The sequence below is a fragment of the Balaenoptera acutorostrata genome, chromosome 11 (assembly GCF_949987535.1).
Source record: "Balaenoptera acutorostrata chromosome 11, mBalAcu1.1, whole genome shotgun sequence".
Lineage (NCBI taxonomy): Eukaryota > Metazoa > Chordata > Mammalia > Artiodactyla > Balaenopteridae > Balaenoptera > Balaenoptera acutorostrata.
In genome coordinates this window covers 25481300-25498287 of record NC_080074.1, presented here as the reverse complement: position 1 = coordinate 25498287, position 16988 = coordinate 25481300, and the positions used below count along the sequence as shown (strand labels likewise).

The 16988-nt window shown below is 37.5% G+C and overlaps 1 protein-coding gene across 4 annotated transcripts in view; it reads right to left on the bottom strand.

Moving 5' to 3' along the window:
• Positions 1–8089: 8089 nt before the first annotated feature.
• Positions 8090–16988, bottom strand: part of CDK17 (cyclin dependent kinase 17) — a 119172-nt gene continuing 110273 nt past the window's right edge. For all 4 annotated transcript variants that reach the window (XM_007165854.2, XM_057556381.1, XM_057556382.1 and 1 more), the window contains 6 exons: positions 16432–16529; positions 15822–15927; positions 13471–13513; positions 12320–12410; positions 10318–10395; positions 8090–9788 (listed from right to left, as the gene is read on the bottom strand). In XM_007165854.2, coding sequence (XP_007165916.1) covers positions 9751–9788; positions 10318–10395; positions 12320–12410; positions 13471–13513; positions 15822–15927; positions 16432–16529 — 454 coding nt within the window. In that variant the 3' untranslated portion in view covers positions 8090–9750. The remainder of the gene's footprint in view (positions 9789–10317; positions 10396–12319; positions 12411–13470; positions 13514–15821; positions 15928–16431; positions 16530–16988) is intronic.

Below are 16988 nucleotides of genomic sequence, written 5' to 3'. Positions count from 1 at the left end.
TGAATCTTGAAAACATTATGCAGGTGAAATAAGCCAGACACAAAAAAACAAGTGTGGTATGATTCCACTTACATGAAATATCTAGAATAAGCAAATTCACAGAGACAAAAAGTATTGGATGGACAAAAATTTCGTTCAGGTTTTTCCATATAACATCTTACAGAAAAACCCAACCGAACTTTTTGGCCAATCCACAATATATGAGAGGTTACCCAAGAGCTGGGGAAATGGGAAAACGTGGGAGGGTGGGGGTTATATCTTAATGGGTACAAAGTTTCTGTTTGGAGTGATGAAAAATTTTGGAGCTCGATTGTGGTAACTGCTTTACAACACTGTGAACATAATAATTAATGCCACTGAACTGTATACTTACAAAGTGTAAAAACGGCAAATTTTATGTTATATATATTTTACCACAATTTTAAAAAATAGTAAAAACAAAAACACACACACAAAAAACCACCACATCAACTTTCTTGGGTCAAAAATATAGTTATAACATGTTAATAAATAGTCTTTCAAATGTAAGCTGATAAAGCACCAAATAGAATGCAGCCACTTCTATATATAGAGTAACATATTCAGTGTGTTAACAACATCATTTGGAAGGAAAACAAAAAGGCATCCTCTCTTACCTTTAAGAACCTTGTCAGTTTAAGATGAATCACGTGTTCAAGGTTCAAATTTCTGAGTTTCAATTCTCTTCACTGCAAAGTTTTCAGAATCTGAATGGTGCTCAAGTACCAAAAAAAATCAAATTCCTTACTTAGTAAAATGAAGAAACATCCCTAGCTTTTCCTAGGAATAACAATTTTATGTAACTGCTGGATACAGTTCTTCACCTTTTATATGCAAGAATCAAACAAACGGATAACTATGTCAAATTCGCAACAAATATATAACCTATGAAATGAAAAATCTGACAATGATACTTAAAAGTGCTATCCTATAAAATTACAGTAAAGATTATTAAATGAATGGCCAGCACAATTATAAATTAATTGCCATTGACACAGTGAGACTTCATCATCTTAAGGGAACCCAGTAAGAGAAAATGATCCCAGAGATTGGTTCAAGATGGCAGAGTAGAAGGATGTGCGCACACTCCCTCTTGCAAGAGCACCAGAATCCCAACTAACTGCTGAACAATCGACAGGAAGACACTGGAACTCACCAAAAAAGATACCCCACACCCAAAGACAAACGAGAAGCTGCAATGAGACAGTAGGAGGGGTGCAATCGCAATAAAATCAAGTCCCATAACCGCTGGGTGGGTGACTCACAAACTGGAGAACAATTATACCACAGAAGTCCACCACTGGAGTGAAGTTTCTGAGCACCACATCAGGCTTCCCAACCTGGGGGTCTGGCAATAGGAGGAGGAATTCCCAGAGAATCAGACTTTGAAGGCTAGCAGAATTTGACTGCAGGACTTCGACAGGACTGGGGGAAACAGACACTCCATTCTTGGAGGGCACACACAAAGTAGTGTGCGCACTGGGACCCAGGGGAAGGAGCAGTGACCCCATAGAAGACTGAACCAGACCTACCTGTTACTGTTGGAGGGTCTCCTGCAGAGGCGGGGGGTGGCTGAGGCTCACTGTGGCGACAAGGACACTGGCAGCAGAAGTTCTGGGAAGTACTCCTTGGCATAAGCCCTACTGGAGTCCGCCATTAGGCCCACCAAAGAGCCTGGCAGGCTCCAGCGCTGGGTCACCTCAGGCGAAACAACCAACAGGGAGGGAACTCATCCCCACCCATCAGCAAACAAGTGAATTAAAGTTTTACTGAGCTCTGCCCACCAGAGCAACAGCCAGCTCTACCCACCACCAGTCCCTCCCATCAGGAAGCTTGCACAAGCCTCTTAGATAGCCTCATCCACCAGAGGGCAGACAGCAGAAGCAAGAAGAACTACAATCCTGCAGCCTGTGGAAGGAAAACCACATTCACAGAAAGACAAAATGAAAAGGCAGAGGACTATGTACCAGATGAAGGGACAAGATAAAACCCCAGAAAAACAACTAAATGAAGTAGAGATAGGCAATCTTCCAGAAAAAGAATTCAGAATAATGATAGTGAAGACAATCCATGACCTTGGAAAAACAATGGAGGCAAAGATCGAGAAGATGCAAGAAATCTTTAACAAAGACTTAGAAGAATTAAAGAACAAACACCTAGAAGAAGTAAAGAACAAACACAGATGAACAATACGATAACTGAAATGAAAAACACACTAGAAGGAATCAATGGCAGAATAACTGAGGCAGAAGAATGGATAAGTGACCTGGAAGACAGAATGGTGGAATTCACTGCCATGCAACAGACTAAAGAAAAAAGAATGAAAGGAAATGAAGACAGCCTAAGAGACCTCTGGGACAACATTAAACACACCAACATTCACATTATAGGGGTCCCAGAAGGAGAAGAGAGAGAGAAAGAACCCAAGAAAATATTTGAAGAGATTATAGTTGAAAACTTCCCTAACATGGGAAAGGAAATAGCCACCCAGGTCCAGGAAGCACAGAGAGTCCCAGGCAGGATAAACCCAAGGAGAAACACCCTGAGACACACAGTAATCAAACTGACAAAAATTAAAGACAAAGAAAAATTATTAAAAGCAACAAGGGAAAAATGACAAACAACATACAAGGAAACTCCCATAAGGTTAACAGCTGATTTCTCAGCAGAAACTCTACAAGCAAGAAGGGAGTGGCATGATACATTTAAAGTGATGAAAGGGAAGAACCAACAACCAAGATTACTCTACCCAGCAAGGATCTCATTCAGATTCAACAGAGAAATCAAAAGCTTTACAGACAAGCAAAAGCTAAGAGAATTCAGCACCAACAACCAGCTCTACAACAAATGCTAAAGGAACTTCTCTAAGTGAGAAACACGAGAAGGACCTACAAAAACAAAACCAAAACAATTAAGAAAATGGTAATAGGAACATACATATTGATAATTACCTTAAATGTGAATGGATTAAATGCTCCAACCAAAAGGAACAGGCTGGCTGAATGGATACAAAAACAAGACCCATATATATGCTGTCCACAGGAGACCCACTTCAGACCTAGGGACACATACAGACTGAAGGTGAGGGGATGGAAAAAGATATTCCATGCAAATGGAAATCAAAAGAAAGCTGGAATAGCAATACTCATATCAGATAAAACAGACTTTAAAATAATGTCACAAGAGACAAGGAAGGAAACTACATAATGACCAAGGGATCAATCCAAGAAGAAGATATAACAATTATAAATATATATGCACCCAACATAAGAGCACCTCAATACATAAGGCAAATGCTAACAGCTATAAAAGAGGAAACTGACAGTATCACAGTAATAGTTGGGGACTTTAACACCTCATTTACACCAATGGACAGATCATCCAGACAGAAAATTAATAAGGAAACACAAGCTTTAAATGACACAATAGATCAGATAGATTTAATTGATATTTATAAGACATTCCATCCGAAAACAGCAGATTACACTTCCTTCTCAAGTGAACACGGAACATTCTCCAGGATAGATCACATCTTGGGTCACAGATCAAGCCTTGGTAAATTTTAAGAAACCTGAAATCATATCAAGCATCTTTTCTGACCACAACGCTATGACGTTAGAAATCAATTACAGGTGAAAAAACGTAAAAAATACACACACAAGAAGGCAAAACAATACATTACTAAATAACCAAGAGACCACTGAAAAAATCAAAGAGGAAATCAAAAAATACCTAGAGAGAAATGACAACGAAAACACGATGATCCAAAACGTATGGGATGTAGCAAAACCAGTTCTAACAGGGAAGTTTATAGCAATACAATCATGCCTCAAGAAACAAGAAAAATATCAAATAAACAATCTAATCTTACACCTAAAGGAATCAGAGAAAGAACAACAAACAAAACCCATAGTCAGTAGAAGGAAAGAAATCATAAAGATCAGAGAAGAAATAAATGAAATAAAAACAAAGAAAACAATAGCGGGCTTCCCTGGTGGCGCAGTGGTTGAGAGTCTGCCTGCTAGTGCAGGGGACACGGGTTCGGGCCCTGGTCTGGGAGGATCCCACGTGCCGCGGAGCGGCTGGGCCCGTGAGCCACAATTGCTGAGCCTGCGCGTCTGGAGCCTGTGCCCCGAGACGGGAGGGGCCGCGATAGAGAAAGGCCCGCGCACCGCGATGAAGAGCGGTCCCCGCACCGCGATGAAGAGTGGCCCCCGCTTGCCGCAACTGGAGAAAGCCCTCGCACGAACCGAGGACCCAACACAGCCAAAAATAAATAAATAAATAAATAAATAAATAAAATCAAGTAAAACTTTAAAAAAAAAAAAAAAAAAAAAAAAAAAAAAGAAAACAATAGCAAAGATCAATAAAACTAAAAGCTGGTTCTTTGAGAAGATAAACAAAATTGATAATCCTTTAGCCAGACTCATCAAGAAGAAGAGGGAGAAGACTCAAATCAATAAAATTAGAAATGAAAAAAGAGAAGTTACAGTGGACACTGCAGAAATACAAAGCATCATAAGAGACTACTACAAGCAACTCTATGCCAATAAAATGGACAACCTGGAAGAAATGGACAAATTCTTAGAAAAGTATAACCTTCCAAGACTGAACCAGGAAGAAATAGAAAATATGAACAGACCAATCACAAGTAATGAAACTGAAACTGTGATTAAAAATCTTCCAGCAAACGAAAGTCCAGGACCAGATGGCTTCACAGGTGAATTCTATCAAACATTTAGAGAAGAGCTAACACCCATCCTTCTCAAACTCTTCCAAAGCACTGCAGAGGGAGGAACACTCCCAACTCATTCTGCGAGGCTACCATCACCCTGATACCAAAACCAGACAAAGATACCACAAAAAAAGAAAATTACAGAGCAATATCACTGATGAATATAGATACAAAAATCCTCAACAAAATACTAGCAAACAGATTCCGACAACACACTAAGAGGATCATACACCGTATCAAGTGGGAGTTATCCCAGGGATGCAAGGATTCTTCAATATATACAAATCAACCAATGTGATACACCATATTAACAAACTGAAGAATAAAAACCATATGATCTTAATAGAAGCGGAAAAAGCTTTTGACAAAATTCAACACCCATTTATGATAAAAACTCTCCATAAAGTGGGCATAGAGGGAAGCTGCCTCAACATAATAAAGGCCATATATGACAAACCCACAGCAATCATCATTCTCAGTGGTGAAAAACTGAAAGCATTTCCTCTAAGATCAGGAACAAGACAAGGATGTCCATTCTTGCCACTATTATTCAACATAGTTTTGGAAGTCCTAGCCACAGCAATCATAGAGGAAAAAGGAATAAAATTTGGAAAAGAAGCAGTAAAACTGTCACTATTCACAGATGACATGATACTATACATAGATAATCCTAAAGATGCCACCAGAGGGCTTCCCCAGTGACGCAGTGGTTAAGAATCTGCCAGCCAATGCAGGGGATATGGGTTTGGGTCCTGGTCCAGGAAGATCCCACATGCCATGAAGCAACTAAGCCCGTGCACTACAACTACTGAGCCTGCGCGCCACAATTACTGAAACCCACGTGCCTAGAACCCGTGCTCCACAACAAGAGAAGCCACCGCAACGAGTAGCCCCTGCTTGCTCCAACTAGAGAAAGCCCGCCCACAGCAAAGACCCAACACAGCCAAAATGAATAAAATTAAAAAAAAAAAAAAAAAAGATGCCACCAGAAAACTACTAGACCTAATCAATGAATCTGGTAAAGCTGCAGGATACAAAATTAATGCACAGAAATCTCTTGCATTCCTATACACTAACAACGAAAGATCAGAAAGAGAAATTAAGGACATAATCCCATTCACCACTGCAACAAAAAGAATAAAATACCTAAGAATAAACCTACCTAAGGAGGTAAAAGACCTGTATGCAGAAAACTATAAGACAGTGATGAAAGAAATCAAAGATAACACAAACAGATAGAGTTGCAGATATCATGTTCTTGGATTGGAAGAATCAACATTGTGAAAATGACTATACTACGCAAAGCAATCTACAGATTCAATGCAATCTCTATCAAATTACCAATGGTAGTTTTTACAGAACTAGAACAAAAAAATCTTAAAATTTGTATGGAGACACAAAAGATCCCGAATAGCCAAAGAAATCTTGAGGGAAAAAAAATGGAGCTGGAGGAATCAGACTCCCTGACTTCAGACTATATTACCAAGCTACAGTAATCAAGACAATATGGTACTGGCACAAAAACAGAAATATACATCAATGGAACAGGATAGAAAGCCCAGAGTTAAACCCACGCACCTATGGTCAACTAATCTATGACAAAGGAAGCAAGGATATACAATGGAGAAAAGACAGTCTCTTCAATAAGTGGTGCTGGGAAAACTGGACAGCTACATGTAAAGGACTGAAATTAGAACACTCCCTAACACCATACACAAAAATAAACTCAAAATGGATTAAAGGGCTTCGCTGGTGGCACAGTGGTTAAGAATCCACCTGACAATGCAGGGGACACGGGTTCAAGCCCTGGTCTGGGGAGATCCCACATGCTGCAGAGCAACTAAGCCTGTGCACCACAACTACTGAGCCTGTGGCTCTAGAGCCCACAAGCCACAACTACTGAGCCGTGTGCCACAACTACTGAAGCCCGTGTGCCTAGAGCCCATGCTCTGCAACGAGAAGCCACTGCAATGAGAAGCCCGCGCACCACAACAAACAGTTGCCCCCGCTCGCCACAATTAGAGAAAGCCCGCACGCAGCAACGAAGACTCAACACAGCTGAAAATAAATAAATAAATAAAAATTTTTTAAAAAAGGATTAAAGACCTAAATGTAAGACTGGACACTATAAAACTCTTAGAGGAAAACATAGGAAGAACACTCTTTGGCATAAATCACAGCAAGATCTTTTTTGACCCACCTCCTAGAGTAATGGAAATAAAAACAAAAATAAACAAAGGGGACCTAATGAAACTTAAAAGCTTTTGTACAGCAAAGGAAACAAGACGAAAAGACCCTCAGAATGGGAGAAAATACTTGCAAACGAATCAACAGACAAAGGATTAATCTCCAAAATATAGAAACAGCTCATGTGGCTCAATATTAAAAAAACAAACAACTAATCAAAAAATAGGCAGAAGACCTAAATAGACATTCCTCCAAAGTAGACAAACAGCCAAGAGGCACATGAAAAGATGCTCAACAACACTAATTACTGGAGAAATACAAATCAAAACTATAATGAGGTATCACCTCACACCGGTTAGAAAAGGTATCATCAGAAAATCTACAAACAACAAATGCTGGAGAGGGTGTGGAGAAAAGGGAACCTTCTTGCACTGTTGGTGGGAATGTAAACTGATACAGCCACTATGGAGAACAGTACGGAGGTTCCTTAAAAAACTAAAAATAGAATTACCATATGACCCAGCAATCCCACTACTGGGCATATACCCAGAGAAAACCATAATTCAAAAAGACACATGCACCCCAATGTTCAGTGCAGCACTATTTACAATAGCCAGATCATGGAAGCAACCTAAATGCCCATCGACAGAAGAATGGATAAAGAAGATGTGGTACATATATACAATGGAATATTACTCAGCCATAAAAAAAGAACGAAATTGGGTCAGTTGTAGAGACATGGATGGATCTAGAGACTGTCATACAGAGTGAAGTAAGTCAGAAACAGAAAAACAAATATCATATATTAATGCATATATGTGGAAACTAGAAAAATGGTACAGATGAACCGGTTTGCAAGGCAGAAATAGAGACACAGATGCAGAGAACAAACATATGGACACCAAGGGGGGAAAGCGGGGTGGGGGAGGTGTGATGAATTGGGAGATTGGGATTGACATATATACACTAACATGTATAAAATAGATAACTAATAAGAACCTGTGTATAAAAATAGATAAATAAATTGAAAAAAGAGAAAATGATCCCATTCTGCACAGCCTTCTTCCCCAAGAAAGAACTGTGACTCAACAAAACCACATTTTAACAACATGAAGATTTTGTTATTATAAATTTCAAAACAAAATGGAGGAATTTTCACATAATATTTATAACCTTCAAAGTACAATATTAATACATATCTGTCAGTTAGAAATAACAGCAGTTTGTTAGGCTACAGGGTTTAACATAAAACCAATTTACAAATGTGAAAAGCAGTAGTGGTCCAATATTCACCATTACACATGAATCTGTTTCTTCCAGAAAATTTCTTAAAAAATTAAAATTTCAGTATTATGAAATATTAAAACAACACCCCAAACATGCCACAATCACTATTCACAAATAAAGTTAAAATGAAATATACAAAAATTCACTTAATACTGTTAAATAACAATAAACTACAAGATTTCCTGAACAGAAATGGTAGGACCCCTGAATGTTTTACAGTGAATGTCAGGAAAAGAATTAAGTTATGACTATTTTCATGATACATAAGCCCAAAATTTACATGACCATTTCAAAATATAGCAATTAAGATTTGCAGTTGGTAAGATGCACTAAACAAATAGTCCTTAAAAGTGAACACAAATGCTTAAAACACTGTTACCAACACCAAGGTGTATTTATGATGTTCAAAAAGATGCATAATTAAAACTGTAATATTTACTATCTCTGGTAAACAGATAATATTTATAATGCTTTAAAACAATCTTCCAAGTTCTCATTTCTCTCATTTGTATTTATCATGGCTCATTTCAAAGACATATTACAGCTTTCAACTGATTCCAAGTGAATGTTATTAAAACACACACACACACACAGCTCCCAAATGAAATAAAACTGTTCCCCAATGAAGTATCATCCATTCTAATAAAAGAATTGTATTTAAAACAAATAAACAAAACAAGACCTCTGATGTTTGACTGGACTTGTATGGTTTAGTTTGAACTAAATTAAAGCATGATATAAAATAGGTAAGTGTATTAGTATACAAATATCCAATAATATGCAGTAAATATTTCTAAAATGAGGAAAAATAAAAATAAATAATTTTGGTGCTTTAATTTACTGGTATTTAATGCGAGATCCCCAAAATGTCAGGTATTCACTTGCTTGAATCAACTTCTGCATCACATGCTTTCCTAAACATAATGTGCTTATCAATTTCTTACTACTCTATTTGCCAATGTTCAATAAAAAAATTATATAGCACGAATGTAAGAGTGTTCAAGTTGGCTCACTTATTTTACTGTTAAGCAAAGCTGGATTTACATTCCAGGAAACACTGTACTTTAATTTTAAAAACAAAGAAAAAATGCAGCAGTAAAACAATTTGTGAGGAGAAACAGATGCATTCACGTATAATAAAGCCACTGCAACTTCTTCAGGCATTCAACTGTTGTGTTAAATAAACAGACAGTAGTTATTTAGCAGCAATGATTCCGCAATAAATAATGCATTGTGTTTCTCAGTCCTGCACAAAAATTGCAGCTACAGTTACATCAATAGCTGTAACCTACTGGCTCTAATGGCAGAGAAGACCTTAAAACCAACTGTACAAAAAAATTGTCACACTGTGACAACAAATATAAAAACAATTTGTAGGTCTGAAATAAAAAGACTCCACTGTGAAGAGGACAGTGTAGACAAACGAAGATTCCAAGTCCACCAAAAGAAATAATTGCCTTCAGATCTGAGTCCTTGATTGATAAGAAAGGCTGGGGGCTGGGCTTGAAACCATGTTACCAGACTTAAAAGAGCATGCTCTGTCTTCTGTTCTTCCCATGTCCTAAAATATAAAGTCATTTTATGAGGCAGTTCAAGGTTCAGTTTTATCCCACATACAGTATTTGTTGACTCTATGAAGCTAATGTTCCCACCAGCAAAAGCTAATATTCCACGGTAAGAGTGATCGGCACTGTCTTAAATGACCCTTTTGTTGATGGGGTCAGTCTATAGCTTCTATGCTTCGAAGTGATGAACCTGATGACTAGGGAAGCACAAGATGTGTCTTCTGCCTCAGGTGCCAGGGATGGCGTGTGCAGTGATCAAGCCAGGCCACTTGTAAAAGGTCTTTGTGCCATCTGCAGCTTTCAGGATCCCTGATTTGACTGAGTCAGATTTCTCTCTGAAGAATTACTGAGCTGCCCACATCATACAGGAAAGTGAGTATGTGCAATGCTAAACATACACAGCTGTGGAATGCACTGTACATTGTTTTTTACATCAATAATTTTACCGATCAATTTATAAACCCAAAACTTGGTTCCACGCAAAATTTCATGATCGACACGTGAAATGGTTTATGACAAACACACCTGTCTCTGGATAAGAAGAATTTCGAAAACCCGGGTCCTTTTGCAACTGAATCTCTTTCAAACTGAATATTGATACACCTAAAATGCACAGACAAAAATTATCAGATGAAAGTCTATCATTAAAGCAAATATAACCCAACTATAGACAAAATATCTAAAAATGTATACTGATTCAACATGAAACATTTATACTACATTTACAAGGTTACAGCCCTGCTGAAATATTTTCCCTTTTGTCCCAATGTTTTGAGAAGAAAACCAAACCAAATAACCTCTCCCTCAGAACCTTTCTCCCCCAATTCTGCCTTAAATCATGCTTTGAGTATGTGTTTCTCTAAGGAGAATGTACATTGTCTATTTCTAGGGCTTACTGAGGTTGGAAGACCTAATCAAAATGTATTACTCGGTTTTATTCTCTCTGTTCTTTATCTGTCTCCTTATGATGGCGTGAAGGTCAAATCCTCAAACTATCTTCAGAATTTTAGAGAAAAACAAGAAATGGGTTTGTACACCTCACCCACATCTCAAACTATAAAACTTGGTATTAATAATGAAATGTAAATATCTTAAAAAACACTTGTAATTCATCCTTCTTATTTCCATCTCTGCCAGAGAGGTAGTCTTTCATTAAAATATATCCAATAGGGGCTTCCCTGGTGGCACAGTGGTTAAGAATCCACCTGCCAATGCCAGGGACATAAGTTTGAGCCTTGGTCCGGGAAGACCCCACATGCTGCGGAGCAGCTAAGCCTATGTGTCACAACTACTGGGCCTGTGCTCTAGAGCCCTCGAGCCACAACTACTGAAGCCCTTGCACCTAGAGCCAGTGCTCTGCAGCAAAAGAAGCCACCGCAACGAGAAGCCCACACACCACAACGAAGAGTAGCCCCCGCTCACCGCAACTAGAGAAAGCCCGTGAGCAGTAGAGAAGACCCAACGCAGCCAAAAATAAATTAATTAATTAAAATATGTAGATATCCAATAAGTTCTAAGTGAAAAGTCTTGAGGAGTCTTGATTCCAATTAGAAAACCTTTTAGTGAATCAACACTGTCTAGTAAATGAGAACAGGAAATTAATGAAAGCTTCTGGCTGTTCAGTTCCCAAATATTCTCTTAATTCCCCACTCACCTTGCTAATTTTTTTAAATTTATTTTTGGCTGCATTGGGTCTTTGTTGCTGCGCGGAGGCTTTTCTCTAGTTGTGGTGAGCCGAGGCTACTCTTCATTGCGTGCACGGGCTTCTCACTGTGGTGGCTTCTTTTGTTGTGGAGCATGGGCTCTAGGCACACAGGCTTCAGTAATTGTGGCACGTGGGCTCAGCTGCTCCGTGGCATGTGGGATCTTCCCAGACCAGGGCTCGAACCCGTGTCCCCTGCATTGGCAGGTGGATTCTTAACTACTGTGCCACCAGGGAAGTCCTCACCTTGTTAATTTTAAAGTAAAATATTGGGGTAATTTATAAGAAACTTCTGAGTAAAATCAAGCAGTTACCTCAGGCACTAAAATCAGCTATTTTAGTGACAATATGCTCACCACTGTCATGGGGATAAAGTCAGAGTGAACACAGTAAAGGAAAATCATCTTCACATCTTGAAAAAGAAATTTATTTCCACAAAAAAATCTTGTTTTGGTTGTGCTTCATTACTATTTGCTTGAAATCCATTTTTAACAACTCTGAATCAAAGCAATCCAGATTGGGCCTAGTGACAACGTCTATCATCAGATGGCATTTTCCAACTTAAGTCAAATAAGACTAATGACCCACATCTAAGTGCTACTGATTTCTTACAGAGTCGTGGCAATATGCTCAGTGTTAAAAGAAATAAATTAAAACAGGCAAGTAAGACATACACCTCCCTTCAAGGAATTCTGATCTAATTACAGAAAGACCAGAATTTTAGGCTTAAAAATCAACCATCTTCCTAAATCCCTAATTCACCCCAGTCTCCAAACCTGGATAAAAATAAAGGGGGTGGGGGACGCACTCTAGAATCTCTCTTACTTTCAGGTAAAGCATGTATCCTTGGTCCCAGACTTCGAAAGTACACATGTTTCATGGCCTCTTCTGCTGAAACCCTTTTCTTAGATTCATACTGTGAGAAACCAAAAAACTGCTTCATTAATTTTTTTCTCTAAATACTGGAAAAAGCATGTGCAAGGGGGAGGAGACACACGTACACACAAATTAGCATTTAAGCATTTAGAGCTATTCTTATCTTGATTACTTAATATAGTGACTATTACTTTTAAGAACCAATTTGGAGCACTATGCTCTAATTTGAGTTACTACTGAGATTATGTAGCAATGATTATATCTCAGTTACAAATTTCCAAGATAAAGCTGGATCTTAACGAAAAATTTAGATTCCCTATATTTTCTGAAGTGATGAAAAAAAGCAAAATATCTGACCTTTCATGTTACTTTTCTTCATGAATACCAAAGGATTACTGGAAATATACCTAATACCTTTATGAAAGACATTATTAAATTACCTATTCAATACCCATTTCCCTTTTTTCCTTGACAAGATAATGTAGATTTGTTTAAGGTATCCATGCTTCCAACTCTGACATATGGCTCATGACTATTCTAAGTTTAGGCTAATTATGGCAATCCTGCTCCCCAATTCTCAGCCTCTCTTACAATTAATATTCTGGCCTTAGGAAGGTTTTGGAGACCTAGGAAGAAGTCCTTACAGAGGTTTTTGGAAAAGCCTTTGCTTTCCAGATACAAAAGGACTAATGCGACTGACACACTTGTATTCTCTCTCTTCTTCCTGCTCTGAGTGAAGATATGGATGGTACTTGGAGGTACAACAGCCTGTAAGGCAGTAAGTATAAGGAAAAGAAAGAGAACGTAAGAGAACAGGAATTGCAGAGAACATGGCCTTGACACAGTTGATCAGGGCCAGCAGCTAACTACCTCAGACTGTTCTAGGTTACAATGAGAGACCCAGACACATTAAGAGAAACCATAATTTTTTTTCACCTAAGCACATGTCTTAAGCATGCTAGATACTACCATAATCTTATTTAATTGTCATGACAAATATTTGAGGGAGGTATTATTGATCCCATTCTACAGATGAAGAAACTAAAGGCTCAGAGAAGTTAACAGACCATTTAACAATTATAAAATAAGATATAACTTACCTGAAGAAATTTTGTTATCAACTCGATTCCTTCAGAGTCTAACCTAAAAACAACGAAAGACAAGTAGCAATTTATTCTTTTTTAATCTTAGCTGATAGCAACTTTTCAAATAAAACTATTTTCCAAATGTTTTTATCGTGAAATTCAAGTGCCCTAAAATAGCACACCTTGCTGCTTTCAGACTCAAATCTTTTATCCTTAGAAGATTTATCTTGCCACTTGTTTAAGAAGAAACCACAAATAACTGGGCATCAACTCAAATGTTCAATATTCAAGGGTTAGCTTATTGAAACTATAGAATTTTTAAAAATCACCATTTTGTCTCAAAACAAAATAACCTCTATTATTGAAAAAGCTTCAGTAAACTAGATCTGTTTTCATAGTGTTTCAGTGAAGGCAAGAGTACAAAAGCATCATTTTCCTATTATACGGTGAAAACAAACAGATAAGTGACCCCAAAATATATCACTGTGGTTCAAGATAAACAGAGATGAGTCATTCAACAAATTTTTACAGGGCGGTCGGCTGAGCATTGGGTACTACAAGCTATAAAATTCAATTTAAATATGCCTCAATAACTTTATAAAACTCATTAAAAAGGGATAAAAAACCAATTAGATAGTCAATAAAGACAGGTAATTACAAGGATGAAATTAATAAAATAGGGAGTAGAGGGTTTAGGGGTTATCTTAATGAGATAATCTCTTGATCAGAAATCACAAATTCTATCTTGCACTGACTTTCACTGGCAAAAGCACAATTACAGGAAAAAAAAAAAATCCCCCCCCCTTCCCCCCTAGTGCTTAGTCGGTACTGTGGATGCTGTGGCGTAGAGATTCTCCAGAGTCTTCTAATCCTTTGCAGTTTGCCATTCTGACAAATAACCAGAACTCCTTGGCCATAGACAAGCTAGGTGCTAAGGTCATAAAGAATCTGCTTTAAAGAGCTGCAACCTTTTACACTGGACATTACAACAAATATACATATGTATACATACATAAATGTTGTAATGTCCAGTGTAAAAAAATATATATATATGACAAAAATAGGATTTACGCTATTTGGGAGAGACACATACAAAAAGTCTAACACATTATTCTTCCTAAGAAAGTCTACTTAGCATGTTCTTAGTTGCTATAGTGACAAGAGCATCAATTCACATAAAAACTTTCAAAATATTTTTGGTACCAGAATGGTTTTACTATTCTTCCCTATCTTGAGAATAAATGGAACTAGAGTGAGTGTGTTATGTTGTGAGCTATGTGAAACAACGAAACAGATATTGGCCTTATTTGGTATCCTGGTGCCCTTTTCATTTTTATTTTTTCTTAAAGAAAGATGAAAAAATACAGTCAAAGGGGTTATTCTATGTTACTTATTGAAAATGTAATACATTCCATAAGTAAATATGTTGTGAAAAAAAAATTTTAAATAAATATTTATTTATTTTTGGCTGGGTTGGGTCTTCGTTGCTGCGCACAGGCTTTCTCTAGTTGCGGTGCACGGGCGTCTCATTGCAGTGGCTTCTCTTGTTGTGGAGCACGGGCTCTAGGCACGTGGGCTTCAGTAGTTGTGGCATGCAAGCTCAGTAGTTGTGGCTCGCGGGCTCTAGAGCACAGGCTCAGTAGTTGTGGCGCATGGGCTTAGTTGCTCTGTGGCATGTGGGATCTTCCTGGACCAGGGCTCGAACCCATGTCCCCTGCATTGGCAGGCGGACTCCCAACCACTGCACCACCAGGGAAGTCCCCTGACTCAAATTGTAATGGGAGTCTTGGATGGATCTGAGGTAGGTCTGAAAAGAAACTTTAATTGGATGGCCAACATATAGGATATGAAGGGTCAGAAAGAGTTTATATTCTTCAAATACAAATTGTCATTAACACTGGCTGAAATGCTGATGGGTCATCTTGTGTAGGAGTCAAGATTTTACTTACAACACATTCTTAGGTTTTTCTAAGTAAACACATATAGAATAATTGTGTAGAAAGCAAAGCAAACTTCATCATGGTCTTCACAGTACTGAATAAGGCATTAATCAATGTCTTCTTTCTGGGAAATGGAACAATCTACATAAGCCCTAGAATTCTATTATTTATATTCTATATTCATTTTATTTACAGCTCAATTCTGTGGACTTACATACTTTGGTAATTCTTGCTCACTAAATTATAAAATTAATATGACACAGGAAGAAAGAAATTAAATTAAATCCTAAAATATTTAAGAACTGTGTATGTGTATCACATATTTTCCCCTGAATCCTTACTGTGGCTAATGCTTCAAGAGACTTAAAAAAAAAAAAAAAAAGTGGGTTCCCCCTCTTTCACTTAAAGAGGAAAAAAAAAAAATACCTGGGTGCATGGTTAATTAGAGGCTGTGGTTTATATTTTGGAAAGTTGTAGTTCTTGAACTCATCATTTGAAGAAACACCTGGCCAAGTTTCCTGACATGGAGTTCCTGAATTTAAAAAAATATATATTTATAAATATATAGAAATTTTTATACAGGCAAATATATATAAATAGGGAGAACTAAGAAAGTGTCTTAAAGAACAATTTATATTTAGTAGATAATTTGATTATTTCAACTGAAACTAAAAAGACAGAAATAGTAAACATACAGACTTTTTTTTTTGGACTAAGCAATGATGCTATAAAAATGTTGTCTAACTGACACCTAAGCTAAAATATTTCTTAATAATGTGCTAAAAGTCAATTTTCAATAATATTTCTCTTCTCTGTTCTTCCATACAATCATTATTGCAAAGGTAGAACTTGGTAAATAAAAAGCAGAAGTTACCTAGAAGGATCTATCTTTATTGTAATTATGCTAATTATAATTCTTATAACAGCTATTTATGTTAGTCTCAGTATCAAATTTATAAATATATTTTTTAAAGATATAGTCTTATCTAGCTACTCAATTATACATAACAAATCACTGGGAAGAGAGTTCTGTTACCTAGCAGTCGGAAAATTAAGTGCAGTTCATCTTCCACAGTTGATCCTGGAAACAGAGGTCTTCCAGAAGCCATTTCAAAGAAAATGCAACCAACACCCCTACAAAATGTAGCATTAAAAGAAAAAAAAAAGAAGAAAGAAAAGATGAGCAAACCATTTATTTATTATTAAGCACAAGAATCTTTTCCTTAAGGTTGCCTCTCTGGAGAATTTTGTACTAGCCTGCTAGAAAATCTGCAGAGATTTTTTTTCAGATCCGACTAAACTAATTTCTTAACATTTACCCTATTTGTCTCAACTTCCATACGGCCTTATCCATTTTCTCCACTTAAAATGTCCAGCCCTCCTCTGCATGATCCTTGAAGAACACCACTAACAATGGCTAATAGTGATATAAAGCTTACTATGTATTAGGTAGTGGTTAGCAGGGCTAGGGAGAAGCAAATATTTCAAGATGTTTTTATGCAGGAAGCAGAGACAGAACACATAGATGCAGGGTGAAGAGTGTGTGAGTGTGAATGTGAGTGTGAGTGTGAGTGTGAGAGCGAGAGGGAGAGG